The sequence below is a fragment of the Mytilus californianus genome, unplaced genomic scaffold, assembly GCF_021869535.1.
Source record: "Mytilus californianus isolate M0D057914Y unplaced genomic scaffold, xbMytCali1.0.p SCAF_10, whole genome shotgun sequence".
Classification (NCBI taxonomy): Eukaryota; Metazoa; Mollusca; class Bivalvia; order Mytilida; family Mytilidae; genus Mytilus; species Mytilus californianus.
This window is the reverse complement of record NW_026262582.1, coordinates 53275615-53301715: the sequence shown is the minus strand read 5'-3', so window position 1 is coordinate 53301715 and position 26101 is coordinate 53275615. Positions and strand designations below refer to the sequence as shown.

Sequence of the window (26101 nt, the reverse complement as noted above, 5' to 3'; positions counted from 1 at the left end):
ATACTATAGAAACATCTAGGTCTTTTATACTTTGACTTGCACCTGAGAATTGACAGCTATGAATGGTTGCTAAAATGTACGAAATTTTTTAAAAGTTGACTTTCCATTTCTATGTAGCAGCATTCAAACATTGCCTACATATAAACTTAATCAATTATTTTCTTGATCTTGCGTTCTTATCAGTATTTCTCTGATACAGAGTTCTAGGTAGGGTTGTTAATGGTAAGGTTGAAGTCATATCTTCACAAATATGGCGGACGCAGTTAGGACTTAATTGACATTCACGTTATATTTATATCAAAGAAATTTGTGTTGTTTTTCACTATTGTTTTATTGTTTTATTTCGTCCCTTTTTCCTTGGTTGCAGTGTTGTACAACTTCATCAAATTATGTTTTTATGATGTTACCCATATCTGTCCTTATGCGTTTCCATCCTACAGTAATTCCGAAATCCAATAGTTTTCCGTACTTATTTCGTTAAGGCTACACATATTGAGTGGATTTTTGGTTGGGAAATTACTGATGGTGGTCAGACCGATGATATTTCATGATTTAGCACTTTTCTACATTGTTTTCGTTAAGTTTTTACATATTTAGTTTTTGGTCCGTTATTGTATGATATAAAATAAATTAAAACATTGTGGTTTTCATGCCATGTTTATACATATATTTGATTTGTAGCTTGATTTTTTCTCTTCTTTCTTACAAACACGTTCTAAAGTATGTCCGAATGATTTAGACGTGATGCACTATGTGACCAACTTTTGTAATGTTTGTAGTATACATTTTATGCATGTCAATATGATAGGCAATTAAGATCATCAAAATTCCCTTAAAATAACGGATTTGCGAGAATGTAAATTTATTGATAATCACATATGAGATATAGGAACAATACATATTTGCTACACGAAAAAGAACTAAAATAATGATTGTGCTGTTAAAATCATTTACATATAATATATCATCATATAACATAATTTTACTGAACGTTTTTATTACAGATTGATTTAAAGAACGGGAAGAAGCCCTCATTTATAGAATCATTGATAGCATCACCTGCTACCGACCTGAAAGTATTTCATAAGGATGTTCAACCAAAAGGTATATCAGTACATATATTTTATGTAAATTGTTTTTTAAAATAATAGTATATGTCAATGCATTATACAATAAGTATCGGAAAAACTTAATTTGTTTGTAAGACATAAAAATAAATAAACACATTATTAATTCTTCACGTCGGGAGTGCTTTACTTAATTTACCTTCATCAGGTACGCGTTGGAATACATAAATACTTGAGAAGCTATATGATCAAAAGAGACATTAAAACAATGACCAAAATCAACTTACGTTAGCTTTGCCTGGGGAGTTGGAACCTTAGTTTCTTTATAATATCTATATATTTTTTTTCAACTTACAGGAAAATTAAGGACATGTAGGTTATAAATCATTTCCGTGGCATTGTACTGACTTATGAAAGTTAGACGAACAATGCTTTATTTGATACATTCATATTTATTTAATGTTTAAGATATGTTTAGGAGACCTTGGGAGACCTTTTTTAAAAACGATATTTGTTTAATGTTGTTTGGATGGCAAACATGGTGACACTAGTGACATAAAATTTCCATTTAAAAACTCTATGGAAAGTCACATTTTCAACTTCTTCTCTGAAACTAGTTTACCAAATTTACCACACTTAAATGGAGTATATACGGAAGGTTTTCTAAAAAGAGGATTATCATATGATTCTGATGAGCTGAAAAATGTTTCCGCAAATGACATTCTACCATTCTGATATTTTATAAATCAAATCATTTCAAACTGGTCCTCTTGTTTTTCCCATTTTGATCTATTGATGTCGCAAATGTTCATTTTTATACAAATCACAATGAAATCAAGTTGAAATAACGCCACAAACACATACACATCTATATGGTAGACCTTTATTCACACCTTCGAGCTCAATCAGCCATTTTACCCGAAAATTACAAATCAATACATGTACGTGTATTTTTCACTATTCTAATCGTAAGCTTGAAATACTTTCCTTTTTTGGCAGTTGCTTGGCAGGTGTTTGATCCAGATCAATTTCAATCAAAACACCTCTTAATCAATTGAGTTCACTAGAGCACCGATAACGAGTTCTTAAGAGTACACAGGACTTCCAGTGTTTATTTCAACTAGGGGTAAAACTCATCAAAGATGTCAGGCTTATAATTTGGACGCCATACACGCGTTTCGTCTACATAAGACTCATCAGTAAAGCTCGAATCAAAACAGTTGGAAGGCCAAATCAAATACGAAGTTGAAGAGCATTGCAAACCCAAAATTCCCCCCAAAAAACCCAACTTCTCAAAGTTTTATATTAGCCTCAATATCTACTATGCACTTGTATTTTACATCTGTTTTGGGTTTTAGTTTAAGGTGTTTTCGACAAATTATACTTCCAAGCTTTTACTTTATATTCTGTGTTTGTACAAAGATGGTTTTGTTAATGCTAATTCAATTTAATTTATTTCAGGCAAATCGCATTATACCATCAAACTGGAGAAATCGAGGAAACCAAACGGAGCTTGTGTTTCCTATGGAAACTTCCTACCGATTTTGACAATTACTTTGCTGTTAATTACTTGTTTTCGTTGAAAATTTATTAAAAATCAACATAATTTATTTTCAATATTGTACAAAATACAGTTTTAGACATGATTATCTGATTTCTTTGTCATCTCTCATATCCTTTGGATCATTTTGATGAGTACATTCTTTTGCATTTGAACACTTGGATTTTGTCTTGTTTTTTTGTAATATTTTATCCTGTTTTTCAAAAGCATGGTACGTTACAGAATTATAAGGGAATAAAGAACACCCAACGAACGCATGCTCTAATACAAGTGTCTGATCCATCAGTTTTATTATTTCTAAATAACCTAAAAACGAATTTCAAGGTTTTTTTTTAAATTTAGAAATATTCTAATCAAAGTGAGCAATATGTCGCTATAAGATGCCTTTTCAATAGTAAGGGTTCTAAGGATACTGATAACTCTAAGCGAGTAATATTTTGTTGTTGTCAAATTTGCAAAATTGCGACATTTGTTAACGCATTTATGGCTTTAAAAACGACGCCGATGGATTATTTTTAAATTTGAAATGAAACGGAAACAAGTTATGTTGAAACTTACTAATTATGACCACACGTTCTTGGTCGTACCTTTTTTCGTGTTATCTTGATTTTTAATAACTTTAATAATGTATATAAGTAACGCAATAAAAAATGAAAAATATGTAATGTAATGATAGTTTGCTTACCTCCATGGAAATGCATTTTTTCTTAAATCAATTTGGCCACTTCAAACAGTAAGTATGATTAAAAGATAAAATCTTGTTACATGCGAAATAAAAAAGCTTTTAAAAAAATTTTAACATTGAGAAATGTTAAACGACTCAATATAATTTATTTGTAAAAAGAAAAAAGTCCGTTTTTCAGTTGTGACGAAATCGATCATGGATATAAAGATTAAATGCATCATTAAAATCCTAACATTTGACGTTATAAAATCATGGGATTTAAAAATCAAGTTTAAATTTGAGCAAATATAGAAGTGAGAGTATACTGGTCTTAATTACACTTCCACAAGAAAAAATGAGAAAACAATTGGTTCCGATATTCATGACTTGGGTACACTGTTGTATCTCAATAAATTTGACGAAAGATGCTGGTATAGATCGACAAGGTATGTACAGCCAGGATGTATCTCTGCATAATTACATGGTCTATGAGAATTTTTAATTTTCATAAAAAAAATTTAAGGAATGACAATTTTGTCTAAAAATTTAGACGCGTATATTTCAAATGTTAATAAAGATATGTTTGATAATTTTTTTTTAAACAAAATGGCCCTATTAAGAAATTATTGTCATATTTTTTTTTAACGAAGCAGAGAAAATAAGTCCGCAGTAAGTATACAGTGTCTGATAATAATATTTATATTTATTTATTTATTTTATTTTGTTTAGAATAAATACAAATAGGTCTTCTTGCACATAATTTAGCAAATAAAGAATTTTGTTTTCTGTATTATGGAATGAGAAATCTGTATTTTTTTAATTATTGTAACCGTTGACAAGAATTTTCCATGACTCTAATTAAAATTAAAAATCACCTAATATGTCCCCCTTCTATTGTTGATGATAAAAATTGACGACAAGCTTCATCGAAATTATTTTGTTATTCTGCTGCGACCAACGTTTCCAGAAAGAAAGTATGAATAGAAAAATGCATAAAATCAATGTTTTTCTCTAGCTACGAGATATATGCCCATAGTTGATGTACTTATGACTTCACACCATTTTAAATCTGGTTAAATCATTTATATTTCTTGAGTTTTTTCATTTCCGTATAATATGAGAAAATGAGTAGCTGTCAAAAGTTTCGTTGTGTTATTTAAAGAGTGAAATGAATCTACATACAATATTTGCATAAAACCGGTTAGTTGCAGAATCATCTGAATGAAACGAAGTCCGACGCGTTTTTACCAGTAAGTATGATTCTACCTTCATGGGTTGAATAATAAACTCATCATAAAACATGGTATGTCACACTCAGTTTTATTAATAATATTATCTTCTAAAACACACAAGTTTAGGATTTGTTCACTTATGATTTTATCTTCTTTTGAGATTACTTAACTTATTTTTATGGACTTCCTCTTTTTGAATTTACCTTGGAGTTCGGTATTTTGGTTAATACTTTTTTGATTAAGGATATATTCACACTGCTGTTATTTTTGGGGTTAACATCAACACATTAGTTTATAGTTCGAAACCATACCAAAAGGTTTACTCTGGGCCCGGAACAAGATCGTGTCTTACAGGACGATTATAAAGTTGTTTTATGAGAATAGCGGCCTATATTGTATACGTAAGGTGTATGGAAGAATAGATAAATTACAGTAAGCTTGCTTATGTAACTGAATATTTTCGATACGATATTATTGTTGTTGTGTTTGTACTCAAGGTTTTGTTATCTAGTTTAGCGGTATCGAGAGTTGAGTTGTTTTCATTTTTCTTTTTCGTTTTTTTATTAGGTTCGGAAACGTAGCTCGTATGGTCGTTGTGATATTTTATTGAAAATTAACAGAATGATCAAAAATAGAATTACATGGACGCTATGAGCTACGGTTCCACAACTAGTTCGTTTACGGATTAAGGGGAGAAGGTTGATACCTCGAAAAACTAGTTTAAAGCCGTCATATGTTCATGAACCTCGTCACTGGTAGTCAAATGTCCATATGACAAAAAATTAACAAGCTTAAACAAAGATGGTATGTTGTCAAAGAATAAAAATTCGATATGGAATAAAAGGAACCTTTGTGGGAAAGATAATGAAAATAGTCTTACGTCCCTGACTTTAATATGAATAAATACACGTAAAAAGATATGGAAAATAAAAGAGCGATCTAACACAAAATTATTCAAGATAAGAAAAAGTTAAATAAACGACTGGAATCGACACTACATACGTTTTACGGTCACCATCACAATTTTGTTGACCGATACGATGTGTCGGTTTCTCAACTTACCTGCGACATGTTTTCGTGGTCATAGATCTTCAGACACCAGCAAATTAGTCTGACCTGTAATTTTGTGTTCTTTTCTGTTCTATTCCCTTTTGTGACATTTTGACTGAGTGTGAATTCGAAGAGTGATGCATGCATAGCAGTAGATGCTTCCCTGTTGACGCAACCGGTGTCGTTTCTTTTGGAATTTATGTGATTCCTCTTATTGTGTTTGTTACCTTGATTTGTCTCTTCCTAATCAATTTATTAGATTTGAGCATCAGTAATCTACTGTTGCCTTAATTTATTCATGATTCGGATTCATTCGTTTTGTATGAATATTAATCTCGACATTAATCTTCAAATTATTTACTTTTCTGCCCTGCTTGTACTTAAACAGATTAGATGTTGTTTCCTTAATTAGTCTTTTAAATGAATCTCACGATCGGTTTGAATCCATATTATGTCATTTGGTCTGTTGGCGATTTACTTTTTTAGGTATATATTCGTTTATTTTTTTGTATTAAATGTTCATGTACGTTGATTGTATGCATCATCAACGTGTGTCTGCTGTTAGATAAGTGATCCCCATTGTTAATTAAGGACACTCTGGTTATGTCATAGAGAAACAGATAACGTTTCACCGCCGTATCTCGTATAATAGATATGTGACCCCTCTTGCCAGATCTAAAATGTTATATTACGTAATTTAAATGTCTCGAGGGTAGAAATATCGAATAACACACGATGGAATGGTGGAATCTAGATACAAAAAAACTTCTTTAAAATTTTTGTGTTGTTGTTATGCTGCTGTTGATGTTTCCTACAAGATTATGGATGGAAAACTATACAAGAAAATCAGACATTTTAAGACTTTCTTTCAGTGAAATGTGCACATATTCTCACGTAATCATGACATCACAACATTGTGTATCTTGTCTAATTCATTCATTTTTTCTTGGATTTATACATTTCGTCTTATTATAAACAACTTAATGAAGTTGTCAATTTCTTTTCCTGGAACTAAATGCCCCGCCTCCCCCCCCCCCCCCCCCCCCTCCACTTTTTTTTATTTTGAGAGAGAAATATGACATATGAATTAACTAGCTAAAACAAAGAAAAATGGTATGTCACATTCAGCTTTTAACAATTATTTAATCTTTTAAAGTAAACACTAGTAAATCAATTTTGATCTGAAACGTTTGTTTTCAATTATGATGCATCTTTATCGAAGGGAAGTCTATTTAATACATTTATAAATGTATATTGTAATAATATTTTTATCACAACATTTATCTGAAATTAAGAAGGATGTACCGTTGGACTACGTCACAAGGTGCGATAAAAAAACATGACATTTCAAATGAGTGAATTAAGAAATGTTTAGTTATTTTTGCTTACCTTAAAGCACATGCTTAAAAGGATCCTATGACATATTGATATGAACTAAGTAGCTGAAACAAAGACGGTACATGATAAAAAAATACAAATAAGACGTGGAATATAGGGAACCTTTTTGCTAAAGATTATGACCATGGCCCTTGTGTGGAATAAAATCAGACAAAGAAATGGGCTTATGTTTGTAATTTATATTTTCTTTTTAATTCTTTGAAGTGAAACGTATTAAACCTAAACCCACTTATTTAATTAAAAAATAACAGTCTTTATCATTTTTTTTTAAATATCAAGGTTTTAAAAATGGAGTTGATTTCAGAAGCCGGATATAAATTGATTATGTTTATCTAGATATATTTTACGTTATGGATTTGATATGAAGCAATACACGTGAAAGATTTAGAAACACCATGACACTACGACTTAACACGAAATCATTCATAATAAGAAACAGTAAAATTTAAATTTAAATATGTGTACTTTATGTGTACAAAACTTAAAATTTTTCGAAATACTGAGGATTGTCTAACAAATGAATAGATTACCTTAGCTGTATTTGGTAAAACGTTTTTGGAATTTGGGTTCTCAATGCTCTTCGACTTCGTTATCTTTTTTAGCTTTTAAAACATCTTTGATTCGAGTGTTATCGATGAGTCTTTTGTAGACGAAACGCGCGACTGAGGCACAAATTTTTAATCCTTGTATCTATGATGAGTTCAATTTCATTCTTGTAATCTACAAGTTGTAAAAATATAAGTTTCTACATTTATATTCAAACTATTTACGTTGTTACTCTACTTGTTCTTGGATAGATTAGATGGGTTAAAATTAATTTAGATTCCCCAGCATAAGCCTTTAAAAGGCATTTCCATCTTAGTTCTGTTTTGATCCATATTTTTCATTTGGTCTGTAGGAGAGTTGCCTTTCTTTAGGTATGTATTCGCTTTTTTTCTAGAAATGTTCATATAAATCGATTCTATGCATCGTCAATGCCTGTCTGCTGTAAGACCCCTAGTGTTTTTTTAGGGATACGCTGGTAATACCAAAACCTAGGTAAAAAGCGGAGGAAGTAACTTTCCCGTTTGGTGTTCAATTAATATCTATCAGAGAGCTTATAGGCGTTACTTTGGTTAAAATTTAGAAAACAATGAGCAATAAAATGTGCTCCCGTAAATTGACATATCTAACATTATTGGAATAAATACATGAATCCTCTGTGGAATTAAACCCCAAGCTGATGAGTCATCACTAGCGGCACTGTGTCCAGTGCCCTACACCACTTGGCTCATCATAACAAAAAATAATATCTTGATGATTTTCCTCGTTAGTCTTACCTAGGATTGGAACATACTATGCTATATAATGACATGGATATGGTTTATCTGTACAGTTTAACTTTATCATGACCCCATTACTCTGCGGCTCGGGCATTTATTATTACCCATGTCCACTGATAGGTATTCTGAGACAAATCCTTAATGAAAATATTGTATTATGCCACAACTTTCACAACAGTCTCTAAATTCTAAAAATGACCAATCTTTACTTCCATGAAAACCACTAAAAATAAGTTAATTACAAAAGCCGTACAAAGGGTTGTTGCTGATGAACTGTTAGACTTTCGGAGAATCTCCCTCTCAGTAGTTAGTGCTATCAGTTTATGCATTCCATGAAAGATAACCTCTTGTTTCATATTTTAAAGTTATCCATTTGGTTTATGTTAAGTTGCAGCACTATGGGTTATTGTCGTTTTGCATTTGGTCATTGTGCTATCCGTTTTTCTTCGACATTAATTTATTTGTTGCCTTTTTGCTATTTTTTTCCTTATGCGTGTAATTTTACCTAACCCAACGTTGCAATTTATTCCTGTAACATTTGATTTTATACGACTATTGGTTCTATTTAGATCATACCTATGTGACCTACTAGTATATACCGTCTTTGTCTCATTTTGTATGAATTTATGTCATTTACCATATGGACACCCCCCCCCCCCCCCCCGATGATTTTCATGGTTTTTTTTTTCACTTAACAGTAACTTCTGCATGATATACATGTACGTTCCAACATTGCCCACTTTCTAGATCTACTCTTATAAACACAAAAAAAAACCAAACTAATGCGAATTTTAGGAAACCCGTTTTTATCGAATCCTCTTTCCTCCATCTTGGGATGTTGTCATAATTGCAGTTATGGACATCAGTATAAATCAGTTTTGTTGTAAGGGGTCTAAGGTGAATTTGGTATCCATAGGTGAAGAAAGATACAGTTTTTCATTTTTTTAGGAAAAAAATTCCAAAATGTCATTAAACAGTCCAATGATTGAGTAGAACTTTCTATTTCTTAAATGTCGAATATATGTTGTGTTTCAAAAGGAATTGTCAGAACATTAAACAGTCCATTAAATGTTATTATCACAGAAATACTTTTTGTTTGAGGCATTTTATGTGGGACAACAATTGGTCAAACATGTGTAAATATTTATGGTTGTTAGAATTTCAAGGTTTAAATAAAGGCAACAGTAGTATACAGCTGTTCAAAAGTCATAAATCGATTGAGAGAAAACAAATCTGGGTTATAAACTAAAACCGAGGGAAACACATCAACTATAAGAGGAAAACAAAGGAACAACAGAAACACTGAAGTGCAACAAAAACAAAAGCCAACATACATAGAAACGAACTATTTGATAACAACTGCCATATTCCTGACTTAAGTTATCTAACAATGAAGCAACTGTTACAGGATGGTATGATTTAAATCTAGGTGTGACGATCAATATTCAAAAATATTAAATACCATGACCAAACCTTTATGATCTCGCCAATATTGTCATTGATATAAGAATAAGGTTTTGTTGTTGTTATTTATGTGGGTTAGCAGACTATTCTCTTGTAAGCCTAGCGGGAATGTTGTTTGCTGTGTGAATGCTAAATATACTTTGTTTGAAAATCTAATAAAACGAAATACAATGAAATAGGATCTGAGCAATATACATTTTCGAAAACTTGTCTATATTAGCTATTACACCTACGCATAGGACAACAGGTAACCTTTTTCGGAGAAGATGTACAACGATCACAGGCATTTATAAAACATTTATCTAATTAACATTTGAAATACTTTGTAAAAAATGTTTTCGCGCCCCCCTCTCCCACCTCCCGCCCTCTACCTCCAACCTCCCTCAAAAGCTGTCCACCCCCTCATTTGTTACTTTATTGGCTCTGTTTAGTAGCTGAGAATTGACCGATTTCGGTATTGTAATCTGTAAAAAAGTGGGGTCTTTGTGTAAATTATTAAAGCTTTACACATAAACAAGAACGGGTAAAGAACAATGTATAAATGTATAGATGATAATTTATGATACTTTATTTAAGAGAACTGCTGACATCGACGATAAACTAATCCTGCATAGATACATGAAATGGCAGATAATTTGTTCATTGGGTGTCTCTAAAGTATCCCGAATGCTTTATAGCACTTTAATTCGCCAATTGTATATTCTACAGTAACACGGTAATTCCCGTTAAAAGTCTTTTAAATTTCCTGCATTTCCCATTTATATTGGCAGGTTTAGAGCAATTTACTTCCGTTTATATAAAGTCTTTATATAGGATACCAATTTGGATAAATTTTATCTGCTAACAAAAACAGTCATCGGGAAAAGTCAATTCCTGACCTGTTAGTCGCATTAGCATAAAATGTTAAACTGTGTCCAAGAAAACTAGATTGTATATAGCAAATATCACCTAAAGAGTTATCAACAATAAAACAAAAAGATGAAAAACGAAATGAAGTCGTCGCTTATCTTTCCAATGAAGAGAGTGAATATTAAGAGAGTGAAGATGACAACGCTGCATCAGACGACAACTCTGTCGATCGTTGTCAGTTTATTTTCGACTTATGAGTTTGAATGTCCCTTTGGTATCTTTCGCCTATCTTTTGCAGAATTTATATGTTTTACCTCTGCGACTCCAACCAAGTTTTACGAGGTGGTTCATTCAATATATTTCGACATTTTGATATGGTCCGTTTATTTTTTTAGTCAGTGCAGGAATTGGTATTGGTATAATTGTCTGTCTAGACGACTTTTCGAAAAAAAAGTGTTCGGTATTGTTGACACTGATGAGACATGTTGAATAAAAGATAAAAGCAATAAACAGAATACATGGATATTTATCAAGCTATTGATTAACAATGATTTTGTCGGTATCAGACAAATATCGACTTAAGTATTCAGCTCGGTCAAAATATTAACATGTATATCTTAGACGCAATATGGTGTCAAATACTGTAAGAGAAGGTACATGCATATTTTTGTTCTATTTCAGAAGTAGTATCTATTGAATATATAGACGACGAAAGTGTAAATAGACGAGAGAGGAGAGATACAGATATTTTCAAGTCCAAGTTAAAATTCAGTTTACGTTTAAAAGATCAAAAGTTTCAACTAAACTTGAGAAAACAAAACGTGAAAGCTACAGTACCATTATACATGTACGAGAATGGTTTTATCGTCAAGCATGAAGCAAGACCTAAAAAAGTAAGTGCAATTTACAGCTCTTATAGTTACATCTAGCTCGAGAAAAGGTACGACCTGGACGAAATTCTTAAATGTAAAGTAAAAGTTTTACATGAATGAGAGCATTGTTTAAAATTCCTCTGGTGTTAATTATGATGTACAAACAATTATGGCTATTGAATAATGTCCTGGTATTTTTTTCTTTATCGTTTTATCAAGCTGCTCAAATATATAAATGTTGATTTTCAGAAAAAATTTACTTCGTTTTTAACCAGTTCGTTTGATTATGATTTAGAATAAATGTTTATTTAGGCGACCTACATTTGCATGATTTCGACTGTTGATTTGCTTCATTAAGTTTGCCCGAATTTACATGTAGTTTCTCCGAGTTTTTACCTGTATTTTAATCCGGAGAATCATTACTGGAAATTTTCAGAATTTTTGCTAAAAATTAATTATATTTACAAATATAACAATTATACTGAAAAAGGCTATATTCGTTAATATAAAGAAAAGAATTCCCTTTAAAGTCCTCTTATTGACGGAATGAGCATAGACATACATGAAGTGGGGTTCAAAAAGAAGTCTTTTACTGAAGGGAACTTTCAGGAGCATTCTTCTTTATTTTGTTGCGAATTTGTAATATTTCTAATTTACGTTCATAACTTCCATGATTGTCTTCAGATATTCCCGTGGACAGTACTTTACATTCGCGATCAGTTCTTTTTTAGATTTGCACATTTTCCTGGTGTTCTCTAGGAAATGTCTCACCTTATGTATGGACGAAAAAATCCTTCATATGCATAATATGGCTATTAAACAGTTCAAATTCATTTCAGATTATTTAAATTTTAATCGATTTTGCTTTATTTCAGAAATCATATTTTTTTCTATAAAAATTCTACGATTTTTTGAATATTGTTTTAATAGAAGATTCAATTAATCCGCCCAAATGAATTACCTTCTGAACAGGTAAATTTCGCGCAAACGTAATGAGTTTTCTATCGCGAACGTTGTTTTTATAGATGTTAATGACCATAGTCTCCCTCCAAACATTATGAAATGAAGAAAATAAATTCCTCAACTAAGCCTCCCCTCCGTTTTATGATGAAATTCAGTCGACTGAACAGTCGTCTTTTTACTTAAACCGAACTCACATTGAAATTCAATATAAAAAAAAACTATGATTTCCGTACAGACCAACGGTCATAGATGTAAATTACAGGTCACCTTACAACCTTCAACAATTAACAACATTTCAAATCGTATAGTATGCTATGAAAAGGCGCCGATTTTACGAAATGTTAAGATTTTATTTTAAAAAAGCCAACCAAACGGTCCGATTTATACTACAATAGGAAAAAAAGCAACTATGACGTACAGCAACCAAATGGCAGCAACTGTATTACAACTTTATTTAAACTTTTTCTGTGCCGTTAGTAAATATGATGTTTTTAATTGATTAAATCCAATTGCAAACCATTGATTAGCAGACTACAGATTTGAATTTAATATATAATAGAAATCTTTCTTAACTAGTTCAGTGAAATATTTTTGAAATGAGTCCCCTTAAATTCATAATTTTCAGTGCAGAAAAAAAAGGTAAAATATTGCAAAATGCTGAGAGAGAGAAATCAATTTTGACATCATTGTCCTGCATATGTATGCATTTCATTTATCTGTCACTGACTTTAAACACATAGCAATCATTCAATCCTAATCATATACAATCCCATTAAATATATCCGGGCAGAAGGCTTCGGAAGCGTTAAGAATGAATTCTTTCAACGATTAAACAAACAAAAAACCGATTAGGGTTACTACTTATTCATCATGCATAAACAAACTTTCAAAAAGGTATACGTAGAACGCAACACGAAACAATCGCAAAGGTCTACAAAGGAAAGATAAAAAACGATCGTGGGTACAGTAATATTATGCACACATGAACATGCTTTGGTTTTTCTTCAGGAAGTAGTATTTTATACAGATGTAAACCATTTAGCTTCTATCAGTGTACAATGTAAAGAAACTGGATTTGAAGACCGATGTCAATATCTGTTGGTAAGTTATGGCAAATTGTGTGCTACTTGAACTTGCTCAAACGTTAACATTTTGCAAAGCCAGCTTAGACAAACTAGGTGAAATTGACATTCTACAACACTGACTAAGGATCTAAGAATATGAAGTATTATAAAATCAGGTAGTATTGGCTTATATTTGGTTGTTAAGTATGTACAAAGTTTAGAATAAAAGACCGTTTAAAAATTATGGAAATTCACGGAGATTCTATTCTCAAAAGATAGCAAAATTCAAAGTTTCTACCAAAAATGACTAAATTTGCATATATTGACACACATGTTGTAATGAGAAATATTGAGCACATGTAAAAGTGAGGCGAAAGATAAGGAACATACACACAAACATATTTACATTTACATGTTTATATAGACAAATTATATGGTAAATTTTAGTTGATACTTAGAGGTGCGCTATATTTATCGGTCCCCAAATTATTTGAAAAACGACAGCAAATCTAAGTTTTCACGAAATATGTAGAAGGGCCATTTCCCAAACTTCTCAACTGCATTTGTTGTAACATAATGGATAGAAAAGTACACTAGTTTCGCATCACCTCAACATTAAAACAGACACAAATGGAAACCTTAAATAAAAGTTAAAATTTTGGTAAAATATAGCCCTCATTGCAACCTGTCCTTTTCCTTCCAAGTTCTATATGTTTTTCAATATTTTAGAAAGGACGAATATTTTTAAACGGAGAGCACCATGTGATTAGACCAAGATCTGTAAAAAATTTATCAAATGCAGAAAACCACCACCTTATACCTCAGCAGGATCAAGTTATTGATTTTGGAAATGATGGTCGTGTAATTCCAGGTATGTTTGTAACAAGAACAATACTAAATTAACAAAATGTACAACGTTTAAGTAATAGCATATTCGTCTCTTCGTATTAATTTTCAAAAAGAAAACCACAGGGTCGAACTTACACCTGGTGGTCTTTTGAGTTCACGGTGAGAATATGTATTCATTTCCTACAAATCGATTAATATTAAGCGAGATTTCTTTTTGTTTTTTTGTATTAAATCAGGCCATTAGTTTTGTATTATAGATAGAATTGTTTGTATAAGGTAATTTCTTAAATGTATAATACACAGAGAGAGAGAGAGAGAGAGAGAGAGAGAGAGAGAGAGAGAGAGAGAGAGAGAACTGTTGACATTGCTAATTAACAAGTTATGTGAAATACATTTGATTCATTGTAATGCTGTTAGAAATATTTCAATAAGGAAAAACCAGAATTGATTGTTGATTGATTATTGTTTGCTTTACATCCAGTGGCAAATATTTCATGCAAGTTCAGGACTAGAACAAATTCACAATAAATGCAATAGGTAGGTCCTGTAATGGGGTCAACTTGAATGAAAAGCTGGGAATCTGGATTGCTACTGGAAAATGATGGTATATTGGATAGGGACAGAAATTCAACCTTGCAACAGACCACCTAGGGACTTCTCAAAAATATTTGCAAGATTTTAACTTACTAAGAGCGTGAAAACCTCTCTACGCATGCATCGGATTTAACGTGCCCATTCTGACGGGACGTGCCTGCGTATTTATACATCCTACACAGATCAACGGACGCCTAACCTTGTCAATGGTTTTATTGCCAGTCGGAATATTCCCAAGTCAACCTTGGGGTTAAAACGAAATCAAAGTAACATTGGTACCACGTGCCAATTTACGAGACCCATCTAAACGGAAGCAACTACAGATACAGTTACAACTCCATGAAATGACTACAATTAGCTTTAATTGTTGCACATCATGGACTATTTGGTAAAAGTACTGAGGTCTCCATAGAGTCCTACATCTTTTGTCATTTTTTATCCAACGACCGACATGAGCTCACGTTCATACTATATTGCAAATGGCTCTCCGACCAAAATATCTATCATTCTTTCAGTCTCCATCTTTATTCTTATATGCATGTCTTGACAGATTCATGGCTGAAGTCAATAGAAAACAGACCAAATTAAACATTATGAATGGCTTCCATAACTTTTTGGGATCTATACAGAAATGCTCAGTAATGTAGCAAACACTGTATCACCAGCCCAGTAGTCAGCACATCTGCGTTGGCCTGAATTTCATTGATATGGTCATAATTACAAATTAACTGTAAACAAAACTTTGAATTTGGTCGAAATACTAAAGATTACATTTTTTATGATAATGATCAAAGTTTCATTCGTTTATTTCAGAAGAGGTTATATTGCAAAATAAAAAGACTTCAAGGACGGTTGTAAGCGGTAACCCTATTGCGACAACACATTACAAAGTAGAACTACTACCTTGTACAGATTTTGGAATTTATGAATAGTAAGTATGTTTATTATAGTATTATTGGCATATATAGCAAATTTCTTCTTCACAACAAGCCTTCATTTCATTAAGATAAATGAATATATATAAACTTATAGATACCAGGATTAAAATTGTTTGCGCCAAACCCGCGTTTCGTCTACAAAATCCTCATCAATGAAGCTCGAAACCAAAAAGTTAAAAAGGCCAAATAAAGTACGATGTTGAAGAGCATTGAGGACCCGAAATTCCGAAAGGTTTTGCCAAATAAAGCCAAGGATATATTCCTGGGTTAGAAAATCCTTATTTTTTTTGAAAAAAATCAAAGTTTTGAAAATAGTTGATTTATGCTTATGACCATATCAATGATAATTCATGTCAACTCTGAAGTGCTGACTACTGGGCTGGTGATACCCTGGTGGAGTAAACCTCCACTAGTAATGGTATCGACCTAGTGGTTGTAAATAAACCCAGCATAGTAACCAGGATTAAAATTTTGTACGCCAGACGCGCGTTTTGTCTACAAAAGACTCATCAGTGACACTCGAATAAGTCCAGATAAAGTACGAAGATGAAGAGCATTGAGGACCAAACATTCCGAAATATATATAAGTCGCACACAGAAGAAGCATTTTTCTAACTTGGCCACTCAATATGGCATTTTTCAGCTCATCTTCCTTAAAGGGCACAAATGAAATGGGTTCATTTGACGTCCATCGTTCGGTTCAAACCTTTAAGAAAAGCCTCTTCTCTGAAACCACTGAGAATATATAAACAAAACATCTCCCCAAGTAACTTTCTATAAAGTTTTCAGTTTCGAAATTATATGCAACCATGATTCTTTCTAACAAACAAACAAGATTTGACAAAAAAAAACCCAGAAGTATAATAAACAACATTTTGAATTTTCTAAATGGAAAAGTATAAACAATTTTGGCCATACTTGTCATCATTACTAAAAAAGTATAACAAATTAGCTATCCAAAGTAAATTCAAAAAGGAGAAGTCCATAAAAACTGACAAATGCAAGCGTTATCAACCAACGGAACGAGTGCAAAACAACTATCATATTCCTGACTTGGTACAGTCATTTGCCCACTTGTATGACAGTTGTTTATATTTTCGTTATATTGACAAAATTGCGTAAGCAACCCAAACCGACATAATCGGTGATTATAATTGGGATCCAGCAGCCAAAACTGTGTAAATATACATCACAGTCATACAACACAACTGACTAAAAAACGTAAACAAACATACAAATAAATCTGACATAGACGCCAGCAAAAAAGGTGTTGTAGTTGATAGTAAATTTGACATAGACGCCAACAAAAATGTTTTTGTCGTTGATAGTAAATGAACAAAGAAGCTGATAAAAATACATTTGTATTTGATAGTTCATACCGTATATTCTATATACTTTCTCGATAAAGTAAAAAATAAGTATAAAATAAATACAAATGTAAACGAAATGGAAACAACACTATAAAAACTCTCATGTACCCGAATCTATTCCAAAAATAGATTTGAAAATGTAACAATAATTATATTTTCCAAAATGATATTTGTAATGATCCTATCCTTCTTATATAGATATAGGAAGATGTGGTATGAGTGCCAATGAGACAACTCTCCATCCAAGTTACAATCTATAAAAGTGAACCATTATATAGGTCAAGGTACGGCCTTCAACACGGACCATTGGCTCACACCGAACAGCAAGCTATAAAGGGCCCCAAAAAAAATTACTAGTGTAAAACCATTCAAACGGAAAAACCAACGGTTTAATCTATATAAAAACGAGAAACGAGAAACACGTATGAACTACATAAACAGACGACAACTAATGTAATCAGATTCCTGACTTAGGACAGGTGCAAACATTTGCAGCGGGATTAAACGTTTTATTGGTACAAAACCTTATCCCTTTTCTGAAACAATAGTATAACATCACAACATAGAAAAACACACTATAAAATATCAATTGGAAGGCTTAACTCAATCAAAAAACGTAAATTAACACACAATGAACGAATAAATTTGACCTATGACACCTGAATGCAAATACACAGTTAATAAAAAATTACAAGGGATAAATAATTAAAGTCAAAAGTAAATAAACAGGTTTAAACAAAGTTAAAGTGTGATATCACTATGAAATTTCAAACAATTTATAGAAAATCATAACTTTTGAAGAAACCTGAGTCATATTATACACAGGTAAATGAAAATAATTTTGTTGTTAAGTATACTTCTTCTTCTGTGTGTATAAAATCTTCCGTTTAGGAATACCAAGAAATCTCTTTAATATCAATAAAACTGATCAAACACTTGGTACATGTGGGGTGAATATCAACAATAAAAATATACAATTAGTGCTAGATAAAACTTCCTGTACAGGTCCAATAACAGCATCTAAGGAAAAATGAAATAATTTTGATGTTTATAGTACGAAGAAGTGAAAATTTGTAGTAATTAAATACCAAAAGATCAAAGCTTTTAAACAATTATGCTTCTAATATCAAAAATTAAAAATATATTTTAAATTTGAACCATTTTACATTGGCCTCAATCTTTACTAGAAAAGTAAACAATAGCTAACTTCATATATCATGTAAATGTTTTTTTTCGTTCAAAACATTTGGGAAGGATACTTTCATGATGGATTTTAATGGTTTTCAACCTCAAAATGCCACAACTGTTACTTTAAAGTAACAAATTTAAGAATTGTTATATTAATCTAAAAGACAGGTAGTAAGGCAATATTGGATAACACAATAACCCGACGAGAAAGCGAAACTACGTTTGTCGAAGTACAAATAGGAAAGTATAATCTGAATATCCAACGCGTCCCCCTCCCCTCTAAATGGTATATGTTAACAAACCTTGCGTTTATCAGCTTCTAAATGGAAAGAAGGTATCAAAGGCCAAACCAGAATTGCAATTAGACGGACTTAAACCACAATAACCTTGAGAAAAAAACAGGAAGAAACAAAACTGTTCACAAAACACCACAAAGAAAATCAAAAGACTCAACTCGAAGATGTGTACTTTCAAAAATAACTTTTCCTGTTCATTTAACACGTTTAGACTTCTGTCCCGACGTAGTCTTATATGTGGAAAATGTTGATCCTTTATAAATCCTTTAAACAAAAATAAGGAACTATTATTTTCGATTGACATATTTTACAGAAAATCATAAGAGATGGAACACAAATTGATGAAGAAGGCTCAATAGTTGTCGATACCTGTATCTTGGCATTGGACAAGTTCATGTTTTTCTCTGACTGTTAATGACGTCTTAACACTAAATCTATTGGATGCTAGATGTGTACTGATATTTTAGTCTTAGGTGCATGATTTCTTTATAAAATGTCATTGGCTTTGAACTAGCTGTCAGTAACTGCGAGTTCTCTCAGATTTGTACTTTGTGTCTTTTTTGTTGTAGGAATATATATATATATATATATAATGACTGCATAATAGCCAACGATAAATCTTACGGGGCGATGAATCATAAAATTATGATACAGTACACTACAAAATATAATATATAACAAGTCTAAAAGGGTACATCACCAAAATATAATAAAATCATGAACAAATTTTAGATATTTCGGATAACTATTATCCTTCATCAGTAAGATGTAAAATGAATCTTATCTTGACATGTGGTAGTCAAGCTGAAATAAAAATCTTGAACGCTATACAAATTATCAATAATCAATACGCTGAAAATTAAACCCAACAGTGTTAGAATTAGATTTTTATGCTGACAAATTTTTGTTCCTCAACGGGATTTGAACTCACAGCTTTGATACACTACAGCACCAATCGCTGAGCCTCATGTCCAGCGCTCTAGACCACTCGATTTATATATCCTGCCACGTCCGATATGTGTTTTTGTTAGATGTGTTTCTGCTTTGTATCGATCTGATGAGTTAAGCCCTTTTCAACTGATTTTATAGTTTGTTCTTTTGCTGTACTGTTACATCACAATCCCAGGTTAGAGGGAGGGTTTGGCACCAACAAACTAGTTTAACCCCGACACATTCTGTATGTGCCTGTCCCAAGTCGGGAGCCTGTTATTTAGTGGTTAACGTTTGTTGCTGTATATCATATTTGTTTTTCGTTCATTGTTTTGTACATAAATCAAGTTGTTAGTTTTCTCGTTAGAATTGTTTTACATTTGTCGTTTCGGGGCCTTTTATAGCTGACTATGCGGTATGGGTTTTGCTCATTGTTGAAGGTAGTACGGTGACCTACTGTTGTAATTTTTATGTCTTTTGGTCACTGGTGGAGAGTTCTCTCAATGTCAATCATACCATATCTTCTTATCTTAGAGGTCATTTCTTATTTTGGTTAAGTAGGAAAAAACACTTGCTAGATAGTATAGAATCACTCCAGTATCATTAGTGCAAGATTTCATTTTAATTGATGAGGCAGTTTCTGTGAAGAAGCAATGTGTATTTATTTCTGACAGGGTTCTATGTTAAACTTTGGTGGCAGATCTCTTCGATTTTGATTGGCAACAAAAAGTCAAAATAAGTGAGTGCTATCTAAAATCTCAAATCTGCAAAGTACCTTCAAATAAAAATGTCTTTCAAATTTGGTTCTTATTGGCAAAAGGTGTTTGAAGAAGAAAATCTAAACGTCAGAAGTTTACATACCCCGATCGATGGAGGCAAAGTGATGACAATACCTCACACTACCCTTCTATGCAGTGAACATGCTTATCTTGTGTTATATTAATTCTATCTTTGAACATGGTTTTTACTTAAACTGCAAAGGCCTGGTTGTCTTGTGTTATATTACTTCTATCTTTGACCATGGTTTCTACTTAAACTGCAAATGCCTTGTTATCAATATGTAAAAGAAAACTTTACCAAATTAAGATTAAATTTAGTTATATGCTTAATCCATTTTATGTGTCAATGATTTTTGACATTTCTAAGTCAATGAAGATATATTGTGTTGACTAAAAAACATATGATAAAGATGATGAAAAATTTTGTTGTTGAAGTTTTTGCTTTCAATAATGACCCGTTTGCAATAAATTGTTTTTGCAAATAGGAGTACTATGCATAAGTGACTCTATCTGTTTTAGAAATTTCCATAAAGGGCCATATCTAAACTACACTGACAATAAAAACCTTAAAGTCTTTTGAACGACCTTGACGACCCACGTGACATGGGTCAACTTTATTTTCATATAGGGTTGCAAAACATTACATACAATAATATCATGTTCTATATTATAGCTGGTATAATCAAAGTGCTGGGAATAATGAAACTGAAACTGAAAGGAACACAACTACAATTGATTCCATCATGGAGTACTACGCTTATGTTATAAATGATGTAAGTAATAGGGAATATTGTAACCAAATATTGTAGGAATAAAAAATAAGTCATGAATATAATTAAAAGACATTTAAAATGAAAAGACAGAAAAGCGCTTCGGACGCATGAAATTTATAACGTGTTGTTTTCATTTTTTTTTTATATTAAACAAAAAACCAAAGTTAAAAAAAAAAAAAATGGGATCCTGGTTTGATCTTTATATATTGTTTTGATTTCATATAATTTGAATGTCAAATTCAAAAACACGAAGAATTGTAAAAGAGCTAGTAGTTACAGTAAAAAAAAGTATTATGCGAATCAAATTTTTCGGTCAAACAATTTTTTATCTGTAGTATCACAAAAGTCACCAGCGAGCCTTTCAGAATAGATTTTATTTGTATAAGTTCAGAGAATGTAACATTCCCCAAAACATCCAATTAAGAAATAATTCTATCATGCCATGCTCTGTGTTCATTATAACATGGGTAGTCTTTATACTTGTCAATATCTTTATACTGAGCGTTAGCGACGTGTAAAATGTTGACAACTATAATGCCTACTACCCAAGTTAGAATGAGCATAGAGCATGGCACGATAGAATTATTTCGATTCTAATAGAAAACTTTAGAACTTTTGTATACCGAAGTGGATCTATAATACACGTTCGAAAGGAGGCCATTTTGATTTGATGAAGCCGAAACGATATGGAAAATCAACAGTTTCACAATAAAAACTGCAATTTCAATTGTAACGTCAATCACGCGCAGCCCATGTTCTATTGGAATTAGAACATGGCTTTGTTCCAAAAGCGAAAGAAGAACGTCATGTTATAATATAAGTTTAACTTTCTAAAAACTTGACTTCCTATTGATAAATTCATAAAGTTCCGATAAAAAGTATTTTCTATACCACATCTACCATTATATACCATATATACTTACAGATGAACGTTCATTATGAGAGTATTCAGGGTGTACCATGGGACATAGAAATTGTGTATGCTGGTATTTTTATTGCTACTGTAAGTTTTCGTTTTTTAATTAGACAGGTATCCATAATGGCACATGTTAAGGGGTTTATATGACTATGGCTAAACAAAATTTCGCATAACAAACATGTTACTTTTATTATTCTCCCCTTAGTTTATTTATTTTGTATTTACATTGTATCATATATCAAATTTATTTTTTCAGCGTATGTTCACTGGTGTTAATATGTCTTTTGATTGAGTTAAGCCATTTCAATTGATATTTTAGTGTGTCTTTATATGTTGTGATGTTACACTATTGTTTCAGATAAGGGTGAAGGTTTGGTAGCATTAAAACGTTTAAACTCGCTTCAATTGTGTGCACCTGTCCTAAGACAGGAATCTGATGTTCAGTAGTTGTCGTTTGTTGATGTGGTTCATAAGTGTTTCTCGTTTATCGTTTTTTATATAGATTAGACCGTTGGTTTTCCGGTTTGAATGGTTTTACACTAGTAATTTTTGGGGCCCTTTATAGCTTGCGGTTCGGTGTGAGCCAAGGCTCCGTGTTGAAGACCGTACTTTGACCTATATTGATTTACTTTTATAAATTTTGACTTGGATGGAGAGTTGTCTCATTGGCACTCATACCACATCTTTTTATATCTATTAAGTAGTATCTGTTTAATATTCATGCTTTTAAAGTAAAATATCTTGGAAAAAAAATTTGCTTGAAGTTGGACTTCGTAGTAAACGTATTTTTTTATGCACTCAGTACTTGGTCCAAGGACACAGTTATAGTCCCTAGTGTGAACAGTGTATAACTTGCATTTTTTTTGATACACTTTCCCAATTTACTTCTTGATATTTTATGCATGAAATATTAAGTAAGGGGATGAAATTACATGTTAAAAAAAATTGGGTGCTGAATCTTTAGGTTAAGTAGTGATTTGGCCCAGTTAAAAAAGGTCAAAAATTAGAATGTCTGAAGCTGTCAAACTGAATTTTAGCTCCCCCCCCCCCTTAACACAGAATTGTCAATATTTTGAGTAAGAGCTGGTAGAAGTTTCTATAATTTTGTTATTATTTGTATCAATAGTAGTACACTACACTGTAAAAATCTTTTTTAGATAGAGCAGGTGCGATTTTTTTAATTTGAATTTATTGTCTTAAAGAAATGCACTACGAAATAACTGTTCTCGGGCCACTTAAAAAAGGAAAACAGTGTTAAGGAAAAAGTATCAAGATTCATGGTACAACAATCGGCATATAACAATCAATTCTAACAAATTTAAAGAGACAATAAACCAACAAAATATAAAAAAAAACAATGTGAATTAAACAGAGATAACAGAATTGCAGAAAAGAAAAAATGAAGTGTTATCAATATTGATTGATAATTTGGTGTTTGTTTTACACCACCTAAGCAGAAAAGGCTATATGGCGGCGATATTATCATAACGATCGTCAACAATAGTTACACACACTTGAAAGCTTCTGTTCGGACAGATTCTGAAAAGATGTTTAATGACTTCAACAGAAGAAATATAATACATGTTTATGGCATTGGTACACATCACGAGATGTGGCAGGAAATACTAGCCTAAAATCGAACGAGTTAACGACGATTTTTCTTTGTTATTTGTATATCTACAAAATCAATTATCGAATCAGAAAAAATCTTGATTCAATCATTTCGGTATTGCAATTAAAAAAAAAACACTCACCCCAAACAGCAATGAGTATATAATAATTACTTTCGGAACTTTTAAAGTAAATTAAAGTAAACTCGGATAGATTTATCTTTTGATTTAAACTTTTACTATTTTATCAAATGCTCAACTATTAATAAAAAGAAGATATGATAAGACCATTGTTTTGTCATTTAAGTTCGAAAATTAAATCATAAATTTTAAATTAAAAACATATTATACTTTTATATTATGTCGTATTTGTCATATACATCCTTTAGATTTCTACGTCAGAAATCAATATTTAAACTTTCAATATTGTTTTACAAATCTGCATATTCACATTTGGGCTTCAAACTTCTTACATTCAATGCAAAACTGTCATAATATCATTTTGAGATATTGTGATAAAATTAAGATGTTAGCCATAATCTTACGCAAAAACAAAATGAAGAAAACAGACGCTTAATACAAAAATAAATTTTGTAAGGAATGAAGAATTTTACTTTTTAAATTTATATCTAGTCTGATAATGTTCGATATCCTACCTCCATTCATAGAGCATTGTTATAAATTGTGTTACACTGACTTAGTGATGCCAATAGTCATAAAGAAGGTTCCAAAATGATTTTTCTGGAAACAAATACATGTAAACAAAACAATCGGTATGCTGAAATTGTTGGCAGTTGTTATCAAATAGTCCGTTTCTATGTATGTTGGCGTTTGTTTTTGTTGCAGTTCAGTGTTTCTACTGCTCCTTTGTTTTCCTCTTATAGTTGATGTGGTTCCCTCGGTTTTAGTTTGTAACCCGGATTTGTTTTCGCCTAATCGATTTATGACTATTGAACAGGGGTATACTGTACTACTGTTGCCTTTATTCGTACTATTTCACTGAACAGATGATTTTTCATGTAAAGCTAGTTCTAAGATAGTTTATGAGTTGTGAAAAAGTGTTTTCATGTAGATTAACTGTAAACAACCATCTTGAACTGTAAAATAGCAGTTCACAATATGACTAGTTCTTTGCTCAAATCTGCAAATTTTGAGACAGATTGGCAATCAATCGGTTATACTGTTTATTTGAATAATGAAAAATAAGTGATATATTGCATTATTTATACTGATTTATAAAATACCAAATATTTATGTTTGTTCGAATTAAATTGTCAACTTAGCCATTTAAGCGGAAATAACTCAAATAGTTAAATTTTTATAAAGGAATGATAGAGGAATTTTTCAATTTTTACTTGTAGCAAGAAAACAAGGTCGGTGACACCATTTTCTTTTTATTATCGTAAATCATATCTTAAAACCTATCTTCTCATATTTTATTTCAAAATTCTATCTCATAGATTTCTTTTTATTCACAAACAAGTGTTTTTTCGTGAACAGTCTATGCTATTTTGGCAATTTTGCACGACTTGTAGCTTGAAAAATAGCACGGCGACCCATAATTTTTATCATATTTTTGAAAAAAGCATGGAAAATTTAAATCATGGCAAAATATAAAAAAATTATATCTGATGAAATATATAACAATGATCCACCTTCGAAATAAATGAATAAAAGTAACATTTTTCCGTTTCTTGTCGACTATTTTCACAGTCTCCAACAGAATCTACTTGGACAGAAAGCATAAAATTTCTAAGTTCTGGGGAATACATAGTTGACGGTGATGTTGGTTTGAACAACTTTAAACAATGGTTAGAAACAAATGCAGCACAGTTGCCCGATTACGACCACGCAATGTTATTTACACGGTAAGTTTCAAAAACTGTCTTCACTTTTTATTCTGAACATTATTAATGTTGCTTTGTCTGCCATACACATTTGTGCTCCTTTTCTAGCCAACTTGTTCTTTTATTCATATGCAGTTGCCCTTCAAGAAGAATGTAAAAACAACTTCAAATAAGAATACTTGAAAAACCTTCCAACATATGACTGCTCCCACTCTCAATATATTTACAAGGGTCTGGCCATGTAATAACTGATGATCTAAATATAATTCAACATGTACATCTACGGAAGACAATATCACAAGGTCCTAAATTTAGAGAGCCGCAACACATCAAAATTAATAATGGATTCAGTTGAGGAGTAAGCCGGAGCATAGACAAAACGAGAAAAGACACTCTGCCAGAATGCGCAAAAGCGATTAGGTCTTTCATACAATGTCGAATCCACAAGTTGAAAAACTGTGTAACTGATCGACCTAAGTCCGTATTTAGAGACAAAGAAATG

General features: G+C 31.8%; 2 protein-coding genes across 2 annotated transcripts in view; both read left to right on the top strand.

Moving 5' to 3' along the window:
- Positions 1-2714, top strand: part of LOC127718805 (low-density lipoprotein receptor-related protein 8-like) — a 49243-nt gene extending 46529 nt beyond the window's left edge. Inside the window, exons 7-8 of the mRNA XM_052224873.1 lie at positions 1005-1104; positions 2529-2714. Of these exons, the coding sequence (XP_052080833.1) occupies positions 1005-1104; positions 2529-2650 (222 nt within the window). The 3' untranslated portion in view covers positions 2651-2714. The remainder of the gene's footprint in view (positions 1-1004; positions 1105-2528) is intronic.
- A 710-nt stretch (positions 2715-3424) lies between these two features.
- LOC127718794 (zinc metalloproteinase-disintegrin-like NaMP) overlaps positions 3425-26101 on the top strand; it is a 48918-nt gene continuing 26241 nt past the window's right edge. Inside the window, exons 1-8 of the mRNA XM_052224855.1 lie at positions 3425-3738; positions 11289-11500; positions 13451-13543; positions 14236-14377; positions 15763-15880; positions 21124-21223; positions 22149-22226; positions 25466-25620. Coding sequence (XP_052080815.1) covers positions 3648-3738; positions 11289-11500; positions 13451-13543; positions 14236-14377; positions 15763-15880; positions 21124-21223; positions 22149-22226; positions 25466-25620 — 989 coding nt within the window. The 5' untranslated portion in view covers positions 3425-3647. The remainder of the gene's footprint in view (positions 3739-11288; positions 11501-13450; positions 13544-14235; positions 14378-15762; positions 15881-21123; positions 21224-22148; positions 22227-25465; positions 25621-26101) is intronic.